General features: G+C 42.6%; 1 protein-coding gene across 2 annotated transcripts in view; it reads right to left on the reverse strand.

Moving 5' to 3' along the window:
• The window catches only part of SLC25A13 (solute carrier family 25 member 13), a 123,419-nt gene that overhangs the window by 49,560 nt on the left and 56,244 nt on the right, over positions 1-17,615 (reverse strand). For both annotated transcript variants that reach the window (XM_066628372.1, XM_066628371.1), the window contains 5 exons: positions 15,926-16,065; positions 5,305-5,451; positions 2,234-2,372; positions 1,366-1,459; positions 1,028-1,112 (listed from right to left, as the gene is read on the reverse strand). In XM_066628372.1, the coding sequence (XP_066484469.1) occupies positions 1,028-1,112; positions 1,366-1,459; positions 2,234-2,372; positions 5,305-5,451; positions 15,926-16,065 (605 nt within the window). The remainder of the gene's footprint in view (positions 1-1,027; positions 1,113-1,365; positions 1,460-2,233; positions 2,373-5,304; positions 5,452-15,925; positions 16,066-17,615) is intronic.

Raw genomic sequence — 17,615 nt, forward strand, 5'->3', positions numbered from 1 at the left:
ATGAGAAAGGTTTGGGACTGAGCTAAGAAGAATGCATCCTAACACACTCACTCCTTAGGCAAGGCTAAAAATATTCTGTTGTAGGGTGATGTTGGGTGGGAGGCAGCCAAGTGAGGAGGGCCTGGCTCAAGGCCTATTCGACCCAAAAATGTAGCCTGCATCAACTCACTGTGGTCAAACTGGCGTCTCTGCACAGACCCAGAGAACCTGGGGGGGGGGGGGGGGAGAGACAACCTTCAGCTCTCAACATTCAGAATTCAGCCTGACTTAAGTGATAGTTTTAGATTCACAGAACTACACCCAGAACAGTGTGTCAGTTTTCAAGATATGAAAGAGGAACATTGAAGGTTTAAAAAGCTAGCAAAGAATTGTGTGTGTGTATTTTGCTATAAACTATTGATTACGTTATATTAGAGGCCACCCCCACATTATGTTTCAAAAATTAAAATTTTAGAGATCGCTTTTAGTTTTAACCATGATCTTGAAATATTTGAAGCCATTTCACAGATTAAACAAAGCAGTCTTTAATTTCCATATGCAGTGGAAGGCAAAATGAAAAAACAACAAGCAGCAGGCAGACCAAGGGGCTGAAATCTCCTTCACGTAAAGAAGACGGGGTGTCCAGCAAAACTGATATCTATAGCAGAAAGTTATTGTTTCCTTCTTTAAAAGCATCCAAAGAAAGGATCAGGAGGGCAAAACCTTTTAAAAAGCAAATAATCCCCACCCACACAGATAGAGTGTAAAGTGTCATTTCAGCTTTCTCTTTTGTTTTGCTACAATCAAATCAATCATACTTCATCCTTTAAAATGGGAAAAGAACTTCTCTTTTCCTGGTTAAGTGAAGATCTAATACTAAAAAAAGAAAGAAAAAGGCCATGCTTTTTATATTTAGACTGCAAAGGAGTTGATACAACTTAAAACGTGACAAGGCAAGCATGGTGTGGGCTGGAAGGACTAAATCAGGACCACCCAGGCATGATTTCATGTTCCCCCAAGCATCCTCCCATCCTGTCTCCTTCCTCACCTGTCTCTGAGCCTCAGCCAGGTTGTAGGGCAATGTCCCCTCCTCCAAAGGAGCAATTCTTTCAATGTCAGCTAATGTCATGCGCCTGAGGAGACAGAATGATCAAAAAAGAAATCTTACACATATTTTTAAAAAGAGGTAGAGCAAGTTAAGGCTGCAAACCTATATACACTTTCCTGGGAGTAAGCCCCATGGAACCTACAACTGAGTACACATGCATAGGACTGGGCTGTAAGTTACCTACACTGGTGGGCAAAATGCTAGTCTATTTTATTCACCCAAACTCTTTCCCCTCCTTTTTCTTTCCACAGCAAAGAAAAGGGTAATTTTCAACTTACCCCCGTGGCTCATATAAGTCTGCTAACTGGAACAAGATGTCAACTTCCATGGGCGTAACCTGGCCAAATTTCTGAGCTGCCAGAACAAACTCCTCTGCAACAGAAGGAGGGGGAAAAATACAGAAGGGAAAACTAATCAAACAACACTGAAAGTTGCCCACAAATGTCCCGGAATCACCAACATTTAGTATTAAACCAATATGCTGCAAAAGAAAAAAACAACCCACAAATATCAAGCCTGCCACTGTGTAAATGTATGTTTTAAATACTCTATCCATCATGCAAATAGGAGAAGCAGTCTGGCCTCATAGCTTAGTGCTAACAGCAGGATTTAGGATATTTGACATACGGTATCAATCAGTTGTGGGTCAGATGAAAAAAACTAGGAGACAGAGATGTGGAACTTTTCTTGCATGTACGTCCCAGTAGGCTACATTAATGGAGGGCTGGCACTACAGAGGGAGTTCTCTATAAAAGTGGTTAGATAGAGCAGATAACATCTTGTTCCAAGCTTGTAGATCAGCTTACGGCAATGGCAATACAAGTTTATGGAATTTTTCAAACTAGCCTTGAAGGTCACTTTAACAGGCTGCCAATTTGGCACAAATCCTAGGAAGTTTTGGAAACCTTTAAACAACTTTGCCTTGACGGCTTGTTACGTCCTGTCTGCAGGACCTTGATCTCTCACTGAAATGCATTAAAAAGGAGAATTGGTAGGCTGAATAAGAAATGTAACCAATTAAAAAGCAACTACAAGATGGGAAGAGAATCACAGCTTTCCTTTGTCATAGCACCCCAAAAACATGAGACAGAGAGAAAAAAAGAAACATTTATAAAGAAAAAAGTTTGCAACTGTATTTCAACTAACCTTTAGTAACTTCCACATCTTTTCGACTTCCAGCCAGAGTACTATAGATTTTTCTAATGAGTTCCATGTTATTAAGAAGGGTATTAAATCCATTAAAATAAGAAAAGCTGACTTGATGAGAAGTGGTCCCTCCAGCAGCCTAGAAAAGAAATGAGGGAAGAGCAGGAAGAGAAAATGATTGCGCTTTTAGTTTTTCACATCATGCAACTTGAATAAAACACTTATGTGTGGGGAGGGGGGTGACAAACAACTTCAGGAACATCGTTAGTTTAAAATACAGCAATAGAAGTAGCAAGGGAATTTTATTTTAAGGCAAAAGGAAAAAAGCCTATAATGGATTCTTGGGTTACTGAAGCTAATCATGACCAGCATGCAAGCTGCCCCCCCCTTCCAGTGAAACCTAAACAAATACATATGCAGGATTATAACAACATGGCCAGTGGTAATTTACAGAGTTCAAGTTTCAATACTGTCTTCAGATGAAAATGTTTTATAAGTTGCTGTATTCCTTCTAATGAGCAAATCTCAAAGGCTCAAAAATGCCAAGTATATTAACGTCTGGGGTGAAAAAAAAACTTTGAACAAAACCAAATCTTGTTATAGAAAAGGGGAGCAGCTTCAATATTTAAATCCAGAGAAACACCCTATATCACCATAAGCTTTTAGCTATTCCAACTTTGCTTTCATAGCCAGTTTCCTGAAATAAGCTTTTCTATTATCTTCAAAAAGTTTGAAGCTGTACCACTGGTGCAAATGCAATCCAAGGAAATTGTTGCAATATCCATTTGAAACCCAACTGAATAAGGTAAAACAGTAGATGCAATTTTTGGTTATTCCCTTTGGGGGGGGGGAGCACCTGCACTGCAGAACAGATTCTATACACCCACAAGTAGATACAACTTTTTTAACAGGTAAGGCTCTTTCTGTCAAAAAAAAAAAAGACTACAGGACAACAGGTCCATCCATGGTTGGTCTGGCAAAACTATTTGCAAATAATCTGCATGCATTTCAATATGCAAATTCACTGTGGTCTAACTGCTCATAATCTATACCTATAACACAACAGAGATTCTTGTGCCAAGAAATTAATAAAACTGAATTCTTATAAAGATGAGCAATATGATTGAAAAGGGGATTTGCAGTGAGCCAAGTAGAAATCACAAAGATTCAAATAACAGCTTTGTTTTTCTGTAGAGCGTCCTCTCTTCTTTCACAGGCTTACACTGCATTCACCATTTGAAAAGGTGAAACTGCAATACATTGAGTCAGGCCAGGTTGAGTCTCATTATTCGTGAGGAACTCACGTAGATGGCAAAAATTGCATTAAAGCAAATCCATTTTTAAAAATGTCCCTTTGCTAGGTAGTTTAAAAACAGCCTTGCTGACCTTTATGAAGTAAGGAAGAGTCATTAGGCAGACATTCCATCAATTAGTCTCTCTCCAGGCACTTAGAAAGGCTTCACTCTGAGTCAGTGACCCCTCTCTTCACCCAGAGCACAGCTCTGGGAAAGAATGCAAAGTGATTACCTTTCTTTCACATGCTCAGAGGAAAGGGAGGGGTCGCTTGCCTTGGAGTGAAGCTGTTCTAAATGCCTGGAGAAAGAATGATTGATAGATTGTCAGCCAGCTGCCCTCTCTGCATTATAGAGGTTATTGTTAAACGACATTTTCCCCTTAATTTAAAGGGCCCTTCTCATCGCGTTGAGATAATACTTTGAGTGAAAAATCTGTGGATAATTAGGTTATACCTGTATCTGCAAGAAATGAGGATAGATCTTTGGCAGGGACAGTCATATGGCTATTTTCCACTGCTCTTTTTCTTCCAGATTTGTGCTCCATCACGTGAGCTGATGAGCACACAATTTTTCAAAAATATACTATACAGTATAGTATGGATAGATGCACATCATGTCTTACACATCCCAATCCTGAAAGGTAGTCAGCGTTACTGGGTGTGTATGGACACATTAACTATTTGGAAGTAAAGCTGATATAGGTCAAAGTTATCCCTGGATGGCAGGGAGCTTAAGCACACAGCCTAGAATAAATACAGAGCCATATCTTTAGAAGACATAATGTAAGAGTGTCCCACAGGATGCACCAAAAAGAAATGAAATATGGCTGTAATATGGCAGACTGTAATACGGCATAAGCAGAATTTCTGTGAAATGATTTAGGCATTCAAATCAATTTAGGCACAACCAATTACCATGAAAGGAGCAAATGCTTACTTTCAATACTAGATTGGAGGAAGGTTTGGAAAAAAATATAGTCAATGGAATGGGTCATATTTAATCCTTCAGAGACGAATCTCTAATTGGATACAAAACCAGTTTGCTAGTGAGAGATAAGTTTAGTGACTGAACAACCCAGAAACATTTGCCTCAAAGTAATATTACTAAAAGATACTCTGTCAAGGTCAAACATACATGAACATTTGACTCTGGATCATAGATAGCAATTAAAGGCGGTTTGCCATCCACAAGGTATCATGCAAAATGTTGTGCATTCTATGGGTTAAAATAAATATGTTTAGAGCATGCAGAGCAGCTGTGAGCTCATCCATCATACACTTCCAAAATGGTTCTTGGGGCTGGTCAACTTGTCAGCCCCTGCGTAAGCAGAACATTAGCCTTCCAGAACAAGACTTTCATGCATAATTGCCCAGACAGTGAGTAGTGGCTTTTTGACCCAACACGAAAATTTACCCAGATGGTGCAACAGGTCATCAGATACAGCTCAAGGTTTCTGCTACTACTCTGGGCCTGAGAAGATAATATCACAATCTTCTGGAGTGGAAAACCTTGCATGAATGTCTAAGTGGACTTAGGTATAAATTTAATGCCTTCTCTTGCATCCAAAATCCTGGTTTATGGATACTGGCAAAAAACAGAAAAATAAAACTTGAAATAAATACAATCTTCTGACCTCCATCTACTGCCCTCTGTGTATACCCTTATAATTATACAAAGTATACCCTTGTGAATGCCCTGGGATAAATATACCCTCATGGGACCCTGATAAATGTCCAGAGTCCGCCATGCATGATCAACAATGACAAATAAACTTACAGCTACTAGACATTCTTCAACAAAAGGTGTCAACATATGAGGTCGAATGGTGACCATAATGTCTCTGAAGTCAATGGCAGTGACTTTTCCAGATTGTGCATTATCTCTTTGGACAAATGCTTGTTTGGCATGTTCCAACTGAATTTCCTGCAAAATGTAAAAAGGAACAGTTAATGTAAAATGTAAAAAGGGCAGCTTTTCATGCATTTCACCAAGGACCACATTGCTTTTTTTTTTAAAGTTAATTAAATTAAAACTTGTGATGGTGAATTCTTTGGAAATCTACAGTTAATCACAAAGAACAGAGTCTTCCAAAATTTCTCAGAGCCAGGGGAAGTCACTAAAGCTAATCCAATTTAGGTCTGTGCTGTAGAAATGTGCTCAAAGGTTAGCTTAACCCAGTGTTATTCAAACTGAGGCGTCGTGACACCCCAGCCTGAGGGCCTTGGTCTCTGCCCCCTTAAGGGGCGGGGGCAGCCTAGAGGCGGGGGGAAGGCAGCAGCACGATCCCCAGGATACTTCCGGGACGGGGCACGATTGCTCCGCATCCACTTTCCCTGCTGCAGGAGTCCTGCCAGAAGTCGCACCGGGCTCCCTGCACCCCAGGGAGGCTGCAGGAGCCTTGAGTAAGTGCACCCAAGCCCCTGCAGCCCCTGAGCAGCACGATCCTGGGGAACGCGCCGCTGCCTTCCCCCCGCCCCCGCTGCCTCCTACCCCGCCCCTGCAAGGACTTACTGGCTCTCAAACTCTCCCAGAGAGTTTGAGAACCACTGGTTTATCCTACTAGAATTGATTTCAGTGGAAAATCAGTTCGTGAAGATTAATGCCCATATAATTTTGCTTGGAATCATAGAGCTTATATTTCTAAACGAGAGATGGAACAATGAATATATTATACAGTGAAATTCAAATTTTCTAAAGCCTGAAAATCAAATGTACAGAGAAGAACAATCACTTCAAAAATGGAATTTCCTAAAATATCTGTTATTATTGCAATCCTATACACACTCTTGAAATATCATTAAACACAATGGGATTCACTTCTGAATAAACCTGCATAGTTGCACTGATAGTTTACTTAACGATGTAGTAAATATTTTGAAATACCTACAGCTTTATATATATATTTAAATTTAAAAATCACACACACACACACACACACACACACACACACTCACACACGTACATACATATGTAGAGGCTGATTTCTACCCACAAAAGTGGCATTCAGTCATGAAATACAAAAAAACAAAAATGCAACAATAAAAAATTTATAAAGAGCAAAAAAAATTTTTAATAACCAAATCAACAACAAAGGCCAAACAGCAAATAACCAACAAATTAACTCAGGGGTTTGAGTGAAAATTAACCAATACTGAAAGCACTTGAAAAAGACCATCTTTACTAACTGATGAATGTTAGCAAGAAAGGAGCCAAATGCATCTTCTAGGAGAAGGATTTCCACAGTCTGGGTACTGTATTTGTGTTTGAGTTGGCCTTGTCCTACACTCTGACGAGTTGTACTTTGACTGCAGCCGAGGACACTACCTTAGGACTCTGATTATTTCAATGCAAGGGCAGGATCATGTGAGAGAAGACAATCCTTTAAATACCCTGGCCCCCAATTTTTTTTTTTAATGATAGCTAGCACTTTTGATTGGGAACAAACAAGTAGCCAGTGGAGACTTAGAGCCCAATCCTGAGCTCGGCACTCTGGCTTTTCACCAGAGCGCACTATCACAAATGTGCCATAAGGCACATTTGCGAGGCTTACCGCCCAGCTACCACCCATGCTAGCCCAGCGCTGGGCTAGCGCTGGCTGGGCACCCAACCTCTGCTGCTTGGCAATCTCATGGAGTAGTGGAGAAGAAAGCAGGGGCGGGGGGAGAGGCGAGGAGGAGGCATAACAGGGATGGGGGAGGCGGATGGGGAGAGGGCGGGGAGGAGGCGTGATGGGGGAGGTAGCGGGGGCAGGTCCAGCACCCTACAGGAAAACATTTACCTTACCACTGACCTTTTGGTCAGCGGTAAAGTGAGTAGCCCAATTGCAGGGCTGCTTCCCTTACCCAGGAGAAGGGGACAAAAGTCCCCTTCCCCTAGGCGCTGCCCACGGCAGCCCAAAGCATGTAGGACGCGGCGGCAGCAGTTTTCGGTGCTGCCGAAGCTGGGCGCCCCAGGCAGTTCAGGATTGGTCTGCCCATGTAGTAGATTTTTAGATTTAGTGTAAAATCCAGTGTAGTGGGTTTAGATTTAGTGTCATAAATGTGAAACTAAATCAAACGTGGCACTAAATACAAGTTGACCCTTATTATCTGTAGGTTTGCGATCCACAACACGGATTGCAAGCCTGTGCTGGAGGGCCTCAGGGCCATGCTGGAGGCTTTTTTTTTTTTGCTAAACTGGAAGTGCATTTCAGAAAGCTCCACCAGACGGCCGCTCCTCAGGGGACTTCTAGTTATATACAGAGGCCTGACCACAGATTTCATTATCTGTGGATTTTGGTATCCATGGCGGTGTGTGTGTGTGTGTGTGTGTTTGGTAACAGATCTCCCACAGATACCAGGGTCGGGCTGTAACCAATTTTAAAACAAAAACAAAAACAACCTACACATAATGTCAAAGTATACAGGCAGCAAAATCCTATGTTAGTCTATTAAGAACTCTCACTGAGTCCAATGGGACTTACTCCCAGATAAGTATGTACAGGATTGAAACCTAAGCATTTGAGGCAGAAAGCATGATGCACATGAAGTTAAAATGCTTTTTTGAGACTGATTTCAATGGGACAGAGTTGAGCATTAACTCAAAATTCTCTGAACAACACAAACAGATTAATTTGGGCTAGAGCAAGCTCATATTTCTCGAGCTGTGGTTTCCAAACTGAGTGTCTGGGACCCACCAGTATGTCATGACCTAATTTTTGCTGAGTCATAAAACCGACAAGGCAAATTAGGCTATGGGCATCAAGAGTTAAACAAGCTGCCACTCGGGGGGGGGGGGCCCAGGGAGCACAGTGGACCAACCACCATTATAGCCTTTGGCATTTCCCAATCAGGTGGTAGCCTCTAGGGCCTCTAAAAAGTTTGGGAACTACTGATCTAGAAGCATCATTGAATTGAATTATCCATTCAGCCATGTCCAATCCTTGGCGATTCCATGAGCCAGCTCTCTCCAGGATTTCCGATCTTGTGCAGCTTCTTCCAATTGCTTTTTATTTTGGCTGGTGTCGGCTTTCATCACAACCGACCAACGCATTCTTTGGTGTCCCTGTCATCTTTTACCACTGACTGTTCCAAGCATAACGTCTTTCTCCAATGATGTTGACCATATAACATGGCCAAAGAAGCAGCATAGTAATTCAAGAATCCCCAGTCCTTTGGAAATACACATTTCTGCAGCTGTGAAGCATTTCCTATGAAGGACTGCAAGGTTTCTGGACTTGGCAAAGCACGAGTTAAAAGCAGTTTTGCAAGAAAAACAGAATTTTCTTGCTTCTCAAAGCAACATAAGTGGCCCACCAAATGTCCTCTAGATTAGAGGTGGTGTAATCCCTCTACATAACTTTAAACACAACTTCATTCCTTGATGCTGGGAGTCTGAATTCCTAAAAGCCACAATAAGTGTTTATACAAAATTAATTTGCAGTTTGATAACAGGAACTCTGGCACCAGAGCTTTAAGGGGAGGATTTCCCAGCTTGATTTTCCATTCCCCCCTCCCTTCCCAACTCTGTTTTTCCTGTTACAGCTCATAAACTCATTTTATTTTCCAGGTATGGGAAGATTATGTTCACGTATGGCTGATATTGCCAATTGGTCAACATTTGTTTGATGCAGCCCAGTCCAACCCACCGCTGCACATTGTGAGGTCCCATTGACAGGCATTATTACCTCATCAACCAGCATGCCAGAATGAAAAACTGCGGACTTACATTTGAAGTTATTTAACAAAGCCATAAAAATGAGGACACGTAAAATGTAATGTAAAAAACTGATGTTAGACTGATGTTAGACTTCTGATGCCAGAAATTTTAGGCTTTGAGACAATGTCTTACTTAAGAACTGCTCGTCAGAAAGATTGTCTTCTATACTTGGATAAAGGCTCCAAGTGCAAAGGCTCCAAGTGCAAAGGCTCTTATGCAGCCTTATAAAGAGCAATTTGAGAACCAGTAGGGTGCAGTGGCTAGAGCAACAATTTTCAACCATGATCCACAGCACACTGGTGTGCTGTCGATGATCTGCAGATATGCCACGGGAGTTTGGGGAGGACTATTTACTAGTACGGCCATTGGGGACGTAAGCCCCCTGCTGGAATTCTGGCATGCCTTGCTCAGTCGAAAAGTGATGGTGTGCCTTGACAATTTTGTTACTGTGCTATGTTAGCCTTGTTGGTGTGCTATGGGATAAAAAGGTGGAAAATCACTGGGCTAGAGTGCTGGACTAGAACTAGGGATACTTGGGTTCAAATTCCCATTCAGCCAAGAAGCCTTCTGTAAGACCTTCATCTTAAGCCTAGCCTACCTCACAGGGCCCTTGCGAGGATAAAATTAGGGGAAAGGGAAAGTCATGTCGCCACAAAAGACTTGGAGAAAAAAGACAAAAATGTAACAAATTACTATATACTAAAAATATATATGCTTGCTGACTTAAGAATCCTCCTTCGTCCATCAGATAGAAGTTTATGTATTATTATGTATCCAGCCTTGTTGCTATTCAGCCCGGTCCCTTCTCTCTCCCACTAGTTGGTTTAGGGTTATTTGGGGATTTGGTAAATATCTGCTGCCATCACAAAGACAGGGAAAAGAGAGCAACAGGCCACCTTCCTCCCTGATCTGAAGAGAAGGTTCCCCAAAGCCAGGAAATTTCCACTTAACTAAAACCAAAAGAAACAGTAGCAGAACTCAATGGTCTAAGAAGATATGGTTAACCCAGACTCGCTCTCATATCCAAGGCCAAACAGATCAGTAAAAAATGAAAGAGGACTGGATAAACAAGGTAAATAATTGGGACTGCTACTCTTACCTACCATTGCCATACCGTGGTCCAAATTGAAGAAAATGTTGCATCTTCTGGAAACCAAAACTGAGGGAGCAGAATCAGTAGCGAGGGCTTAGATTCATAGCTAGTGAGTCATGACCCTATCCCTCTTCAAAAACATCATTAAAAACACCTATGACATCCCCTAGTAGTTTGTTCTACTACTACATACTTCTGCTTACAATTAACAAAAAATTATTCCTAAATTAGGCATTGCAGTCATACAAATATGGCAGAACGATCACAGTTGATAGGCAGGTAGCGTCTAGAGCTTCTTTAAACACCCACACAGCAGTATTTGCAAAATAATATTGAAAGGACATCATGACATCCCATCTGGAACACATTAAAGAGAAATATACAAAGCATTTGCACACCATGACAACTGTGCATGCATTGTGATCTCCTGCTGTCTTAAGGTCCAAGGTCTAGAAACCAGAACAAGGTGACTGATTCATGTACATGGAACACATCAAAAGGAAGAAGGTTAAGTGCCAAACCTAGCTTAATTCAAAGCAAGATTCCTTAAAGATTCAAAAAGGAACTCTAAAACTCATGCCAAAGGCAGTTTTTGACAGAAGCATCCCAAGTGAAGAAGTCATGCTGGGAGGTTATTCAGTTTTCTCACCTGCCAAGAAGTCATGTATGTTAATATCACAACCACAGGGGCTGGCTAGTGATTGTTGCTTAATGGTAACAAAATGGCACTCTGCATTTGGCTTCAAGGCACTCACCCTTCAGCTAGCCTACAGACGCAGAGAACAACACCTTGACTGTTATGGCACGAGTAGAATGCCCCTCATTATGGCAGGTGGGATACACAAGGCAGGGATATGGACCACACTCTTGATAAGAGGGGCCATGCCTTTCTTGTGCCTTCTACACACAAACAAATTGCACCTCTCCATGGAATCTCTATCAGGGAAAGCAGGATTATCTTGAGAGAGAGCCAGTGGCGCAGCAGGAGGGGGCTCCGTATTGCTCCCCCGCTGGGAATGGCTCCAAAGGGAGGGGCCGCTTGCCCACCCCGCTAAGCCTCCCCACCAGAGTGCTCCGCCCCCCCAGCTACGCCACCGGAGAGAGCTATATGTTCCCCTTCTCAAGCACATACTAGATGCATTGTTTTATTTAAGACATTTATACCCCACTTTCCATATTAGCTCAACAGAACTTTATAGGAGCCACTAAGAATCAAGCCCTTATTTGCTTAGATCTGCCCCTTCGGGCACAATCCTAACCAGGTCTACTCAGAAGTAAGTCCTAGTTTGTTCAGTGGGGCTTACTCTCAGGAAAGTATGTTAGGATTGCAGCCTTCATCTATATAGCACCATTCAGGGTTGAAATGCTTAGCCACAGAAGAGTGTATTCAAACTTTAGGAACTGGATTGTATAAGTGTCACTTATACAATCAGAGGATGCTAAGGTTCTAAGGTCCAAAACTGGCTGCAGAACCTTCCAAGGGTAGATGGCGAATTCATGTGCTCTTTCTTGACCTGAAAGCATCCTGGATACAAAAGCCTGTTGAATTCTCCTGGTAGGGAACAAGTGACCAAAGGAAGTTCTTCACACAGTGTTTGATTACATTTGTGGAATGTGCAGCCTTGTGTGTGACAATAGCAAGACTACTCATCAGATAGTGATATGCTACCTCCAGATTCAGAGCCCCAAAAATAGTAAATACCAGTTTTGAGGAGGCAGTAATACAAGAGGGTTAGTGCCCTCATGCCCTATTTATGGGTTTCCTACAAGCATCTCACTGGCTATTAGAGGAAACGGGATATTGGTAGGACTGTAGAGCTGATCCATCAGACCTCTTCTTATGTTCTTAAACTTTGGGATGGGTAGATGGCTACACATTCCAATACATTTCCAATAGATTCCAATACATTATCAAAGAACAAGAAGTTATCAAAATCTAGGGTAGCTACCAGTAAAGGCTAGAAGGTTATTTTCTTTATTCATGCACTTGTAGTAATATCCCACTCAGATGCTCTGGGACTAAAAGCCATAAACCCTGGCTCATGTCCTGTATTTAGGCAAAAGGGGACTGTGGCCAGTTACATACAAGAGTAAAAGCCACTGATCCGATGGTGCATCCAAACCTGTAATTTTCTACATGGCCTGCCAAGTAGTTTCCAGCTTTTTCTTCTGCACAGTGCTGTCAGAGAAGTGAAAGGGATGGACTTGTACTTCTAGGAAGGGTGCTATGAATTTGCAATCACTGTCCTGGACTAGAATTCATGTTGCTGTGCAATCTCCTCAAGTTTCCAAAGAGGTGCAAAAGCGCAAGGTGTGTGAAGTCAAAACTGAAGTCAGCATAAATGACAGTCATTAAGACTAAGAGAATGTGATTATATTATCAGGCATCCAGCATCCTCTTCAGACAAAGAGTTAATTAGGCTCTACTCCACCAAGTCAATTTGAAGCGTTTGTCCTGGCAGCATTATCTTAATTATTTCTCATCAAAATGATAACACTTCCTACTGTGAAATAACATCCTTATGTAAACAAAATTACAGACTCCCTAGTCCTGAAATATGATTCTTTGTCATAACTCTCTTATGTAAAGGCTTTTCCAACATAGCCAACTGAAACACAACAGAAGCACTCAACCTGACTCTGTCCTAGCAGGCTTTAGTACTACCCTACCAATCCTAACCTAAATTTACAGCAAGTCCCATTCAGTATTTCCCATCCCAAACAGAAAATCTACAAGTGCAAAATATTATGTTAAACTGTAAATCAGTGCTTCCCAAACTTTTCAGACCCACTTTTAAAAATGACACTCTATTGGGACCCACGTAGCTTTAAGCGACAAAAAAAAAATTCACTTTTCCAGCTGCTCAAGTCTCTGTTTTTATGGTGGGAGTGACTACCTTCTGGAGCATTTGTTAAGCTCCACTTTCATCAGATTGGGACCATTCTGGTGGTGTTGCATTTCCTTCAGCCTGCCCTTTAAAGTGGACTGCAACACATTCCAGAGGCATACTTGGAGGGGTTAAGCAGGGCATAAATCTTGAGTGCCAAACTTCCTCCGCAAGTATTGCCCCCTCGCCGCCCATTTTGTCTTTTTTCTTTAAAGGGAAAGAAGCCAGCAGCTCCACCAGTTTCTCTCCCATAAAAAAAACCCTTCCCTCAATGGAGGAGGAGTGCCCAGAATTGCTGCTGGAGAGGCAGCCAGCTGCTGCCTGTCTAGCAGCAATTCAGCATGGGACTGGGCTGCCCCCTCTCCCCTCCCCCTTTATAGGAGGAGAGCAAACAGGCACCCTAGAGAGGCAGTGTGCCAGGAGTTGCAACTCCCTGCACGATGACACTCTAGGACTCCCTTTTCCTATCCTCTGGAGGAGACTAGAGAGTGCCCTAGACAACTCACAACTCCCAGCATGCTGATTCTCTAGGGCACCGTCTCGTCTCATCTCGTCCTATAAAGGAGGAGGGGAGAGGGGGCAGCCCCAGTCTGGTGCTGAATCACTGCTGGAGAGGCAGCACCTTGCTGCTACTGGGGGATTCTGGGCACCCCTCCTCCATGTCTGAAGACACCCCCTCAGATCTGCATGGAAGCGGCGCACGTGTCCTCCAGTTTTGGAGGAGACGCATGCCATTTCCCAGGCCCCGATGGAGCCTTCTGAGTCACTTCCAAGGATCGACTGGGGCCTTGACTATCTCTTATGTTCACCCTTTTTTTAAAAAAAAGGGGAACAGAGTAGGTAGTCATGCAGAAGTAATTGTGGTGACAATGACGTCACTGCAAGTACTTCTGGGTCAAGGACGGGGGCATGGAAAAGGGGGTGTGAGCGTGGAAAAGAGGGGGTTGCCTCGGGCACCAGAATCTCAAGGAATGTCAACTGGTACATTCACATACTCATGAAAAAATGTACACATGCTGCTCCATTTTGGTTTCCAGGGAGTTCAATACATGTTCCTTATCAGCTATCAGCTTTTCAGTTTTGCAACGCACCAGAAAACGAATTGTGACCTACAGTTCAACATTTACTGCTGTAAATACAAATGATTATGACAAATGTCTAGCATGTACAGGTTGAGCCTCATTATTCGCATGGGTTCCGTTTCAAGCACTCACATGGTTGGCAAAAAACACACTATAGCAAAACAATTTAAAAAACAAAGTTTCTTTGTGATTGAAAAACAGCCTTGCTGACCTCTGTGATGTAAGATAAGAGTCATTAAGAAGACAATCCATCAATCAGTCCTTCTCCAAGCAGCTTCACTCAGTCCCTCCCTTTACCAATGCAAAGTGATCACCTTTCTTTCATGTGCTCAGGGGGAAGGGAGGGGTCCACTGGAGAGAGAAGGACTGATGGAGTGTCAGCCAGCTGCCCTCTCTGTCTCTCACTAAGGAGGCTATTGTTAAAGGACTGTTCAGTTTTTTAAACTGATTTTAAAGGGATGCATTTTTCCACTTCTCCAGGGATCAGCACATTCCTTCTCATTTGCAGGGCCATTTGTGTTGAGTCAAATCCGTGTATACAAAATCCGTGTATAAATAGGCTGGACCTGTACAGTATGGTAGAAATCAAAGGTAGGTGTTTATTGGAAGAACTCTTATCCCCCCCCCAATCTTCTCCAATCATTCTCTGTCTCTCTCTCAAGACACAAACTCTTCTGTGGTGCATAGTTAACAGTAGATGTGGGACTTCGCTTAGTGTGATGATTTCCCATTGCCCTTTAGACCAGGGGTGTCAAACCTAAGGCCCGGGGGCCAAAGGCAGCCCCCGGAAGCTTTTTATCCAGCCCTCAGGCTCTCAGCTGCTGAGGTGTTACAGCTGAAATGGCAACCCACATGAAAATTGGGCTTTCCCAAATCTTGAAATATGATCAAGATTTGCATACTTTCTCTTCTGTCACTTGCAGATAATGAGTTTCTATATGAGAACAGGGTCTGATTTCTGGCCATTAGCTGCTTAATGATGTCACTTTCTGCTTAATGACATCACTTCCAGCCCTCAGCTGGAGCCCTGAATGCTAACTTCGGCCCCCTGTATGAAATGACTTTGAAACCCCTGCTTTAGACAGTAGCTGATGCATCTTCTACAATCCCTTGTAAGCCACTGGTGGGTTCCAATTCTCAAGTATGGATATGGAAGTTGCCCAAGAGCTTTGAGGCAGAAGGAAGTCATTGGAATTGCTTGAGGCCTAAATCCACCACTTCCTGATTTGGCAATATTTGCCTAAGGGTGTCTAAATGTATCTCATTTGATGATAGCTCAAAATAAATGTGGTTACAAATATCCAATATAGCCGAAATCAGCAAGTGAAAAAAAAAACCCGCTGCCTTTGAGTCTCCTGAGTGCCAACTCTTCAGAACCACACCTACAAGAGGAACTGAAAATAGTGACTGGATCCTTTTCAAAAATATCTAGCCTGCTTTCAGATGCCAGAAAAACGGCTACTTTTGCAGTAATTTCCCCCCTAGCCAGTCACATCAGAAGGGCACGCATGCAGACATTCAGCAATCTAAAAATACAGATGGACAATGCAATATATGGACAAAGTTAAAGCCATGCAATTCTCTGTTTTTGTTTAATTTGTTGATTCTGACAAAAAATAAAAATTGTCACAACTCACCAGTAAGAACTGGGTGAACTCTGCATATGTTAGATGCCTTTTCCGATCTTTTCCAAAATGCAGCTGCACAAACTCTGAATTCCAGTTAAAAGGAATATGCTGGTGAATTGTGGTCTGACCAAAAACCTGTTTAACATCGTCTAAAAAAAGAGAGAGAAAGAAGGATTCTTAATACAGAACACAAAGCAAAAATTGGTTTCACTCTGTTCATTCTGGGAGATTATCCTACGTTGATACGTGTATTTTTTTTAATAACTCTAGAATAGCTTGCAACCAAACTCTTAACTCCTACATCGTAAGTCTACAAGAACAAAGCCAAAGCAGTGTAGTGAATCACTATAGTGGCCTAGGACCAAATCTTCACTCAGCCTTGAAGTTCACTGAATGACTTTGTGCCAGACATTCTCTCTCACCCTAACCTACTTCACAAGACAGCTATGGAATTTAAAGAGAGACAGGAAACAGCACAGCGTACGCAGCCCTGAGTTACTTGGAGGAAGGATGGGTTAAGATGGAACGGATAGTTTTTTTGATCCTGTCAGCAATGTCAGGCCAAGTCAGAGCCCTGCCTGTTCTGTGCAAGTGTCAGTTTTATGATGCTATTACAGGTTGAATCTTGTTATTCGCGAGGGTTCCATTCCAAGAACTCACGTGGATGGTAAAAAGCGCACTAAAGCAAATCAATTTAAAAAACAAAGTCTCTTTGCTCTGGTCTCTTTGCTCTGATTTAAAAACAACCTTGCTGACCTTTTGCAATGCACACAGAGGCAATCATGCTCTCTCCAGGCACTTAGGCTTAGGGATAGGCAGCTATCCCTCCCTTCACCAGGAGCCCCAGCAAGGGGGAAAGAATGGGTGATAATCACTGCTAGTTAGTCTTCTTTCATGTGGGGGGGGGGAGGAGGAGTGAAGCCTGCAGAGCTAAGGATTGATGGATTGTCAGCTGGCTGCCTCTCTGGCATTATTAAAGGACTGTTTTCCTTTAATTTAAAGGGCCTTTCTCATCAGCTTTGAGATAGCACAATCTGCAATAATTAGGTTATACCTGTAATCACTTGCATGACTCTCTGCAACAGAAAAAAAGTTTTTTAAACTGTGATTTTAAAGGGGTGCATTTTTTCCCATCTCCTTGGATCAGTACATTCCTTCTCATTTGCAGGGGCTATTTGTGTTGAGTCAAATCCATGTATAAAAAAATCTGTGTTAAACAAGGTTGGATCTGTACATTAATGTATAATGTCTATACATTGCAGACACAGCTATAGCCTTAGGGGTTCTCAAACCTTTCGGGAGTAAAACTCCCGAAGTCTTTCCGGGGGAGGGGCGAAGGCAGTGCTGTGACCCCCAGGATTATATTGCTTATGGGGTGAGAGGGGGTGTTTTTACTTACAGAGGGCTGGTGCAAGGTCCAGGAGTTGTGGGGAGCCCTGCACTACCCTCTGCAGGGCTCCCCAAGACTTAGAATATTAAGAAAAAGTGATTGCAAACTACTTCCAGTTTCATGATCGCAAAATGGAAGTGGTTTCTGATAGCTTTTTCTCAGCATTCTAAGACTTGGGGAGCTCTGCAGAGGGCTGCACGGAGCTCCTCACAACTCCTGGACCTTGTGCCAGCCCTCGGTAAGTAAAAACACTTCCCCTTCCCTCCCATTAGCGACACAATCCTGGGGGTTGCATTAACTTCCTCTCCC

This window comes from Tiliqua scincoides, chromosome 5 (assembly GCF_035046505.1).
Source record: "Tiliqua scincoides isolate rTilSci1 chromosome 5, rTilSci1.hap2, whole genome shotgun sequence".
Lineage (NCBI taxonomy): Eukaryota > Metazoa > Chordata > Lepidosauria > Squamata > Scincidae > Tiliqua > Tiliqua scincoides.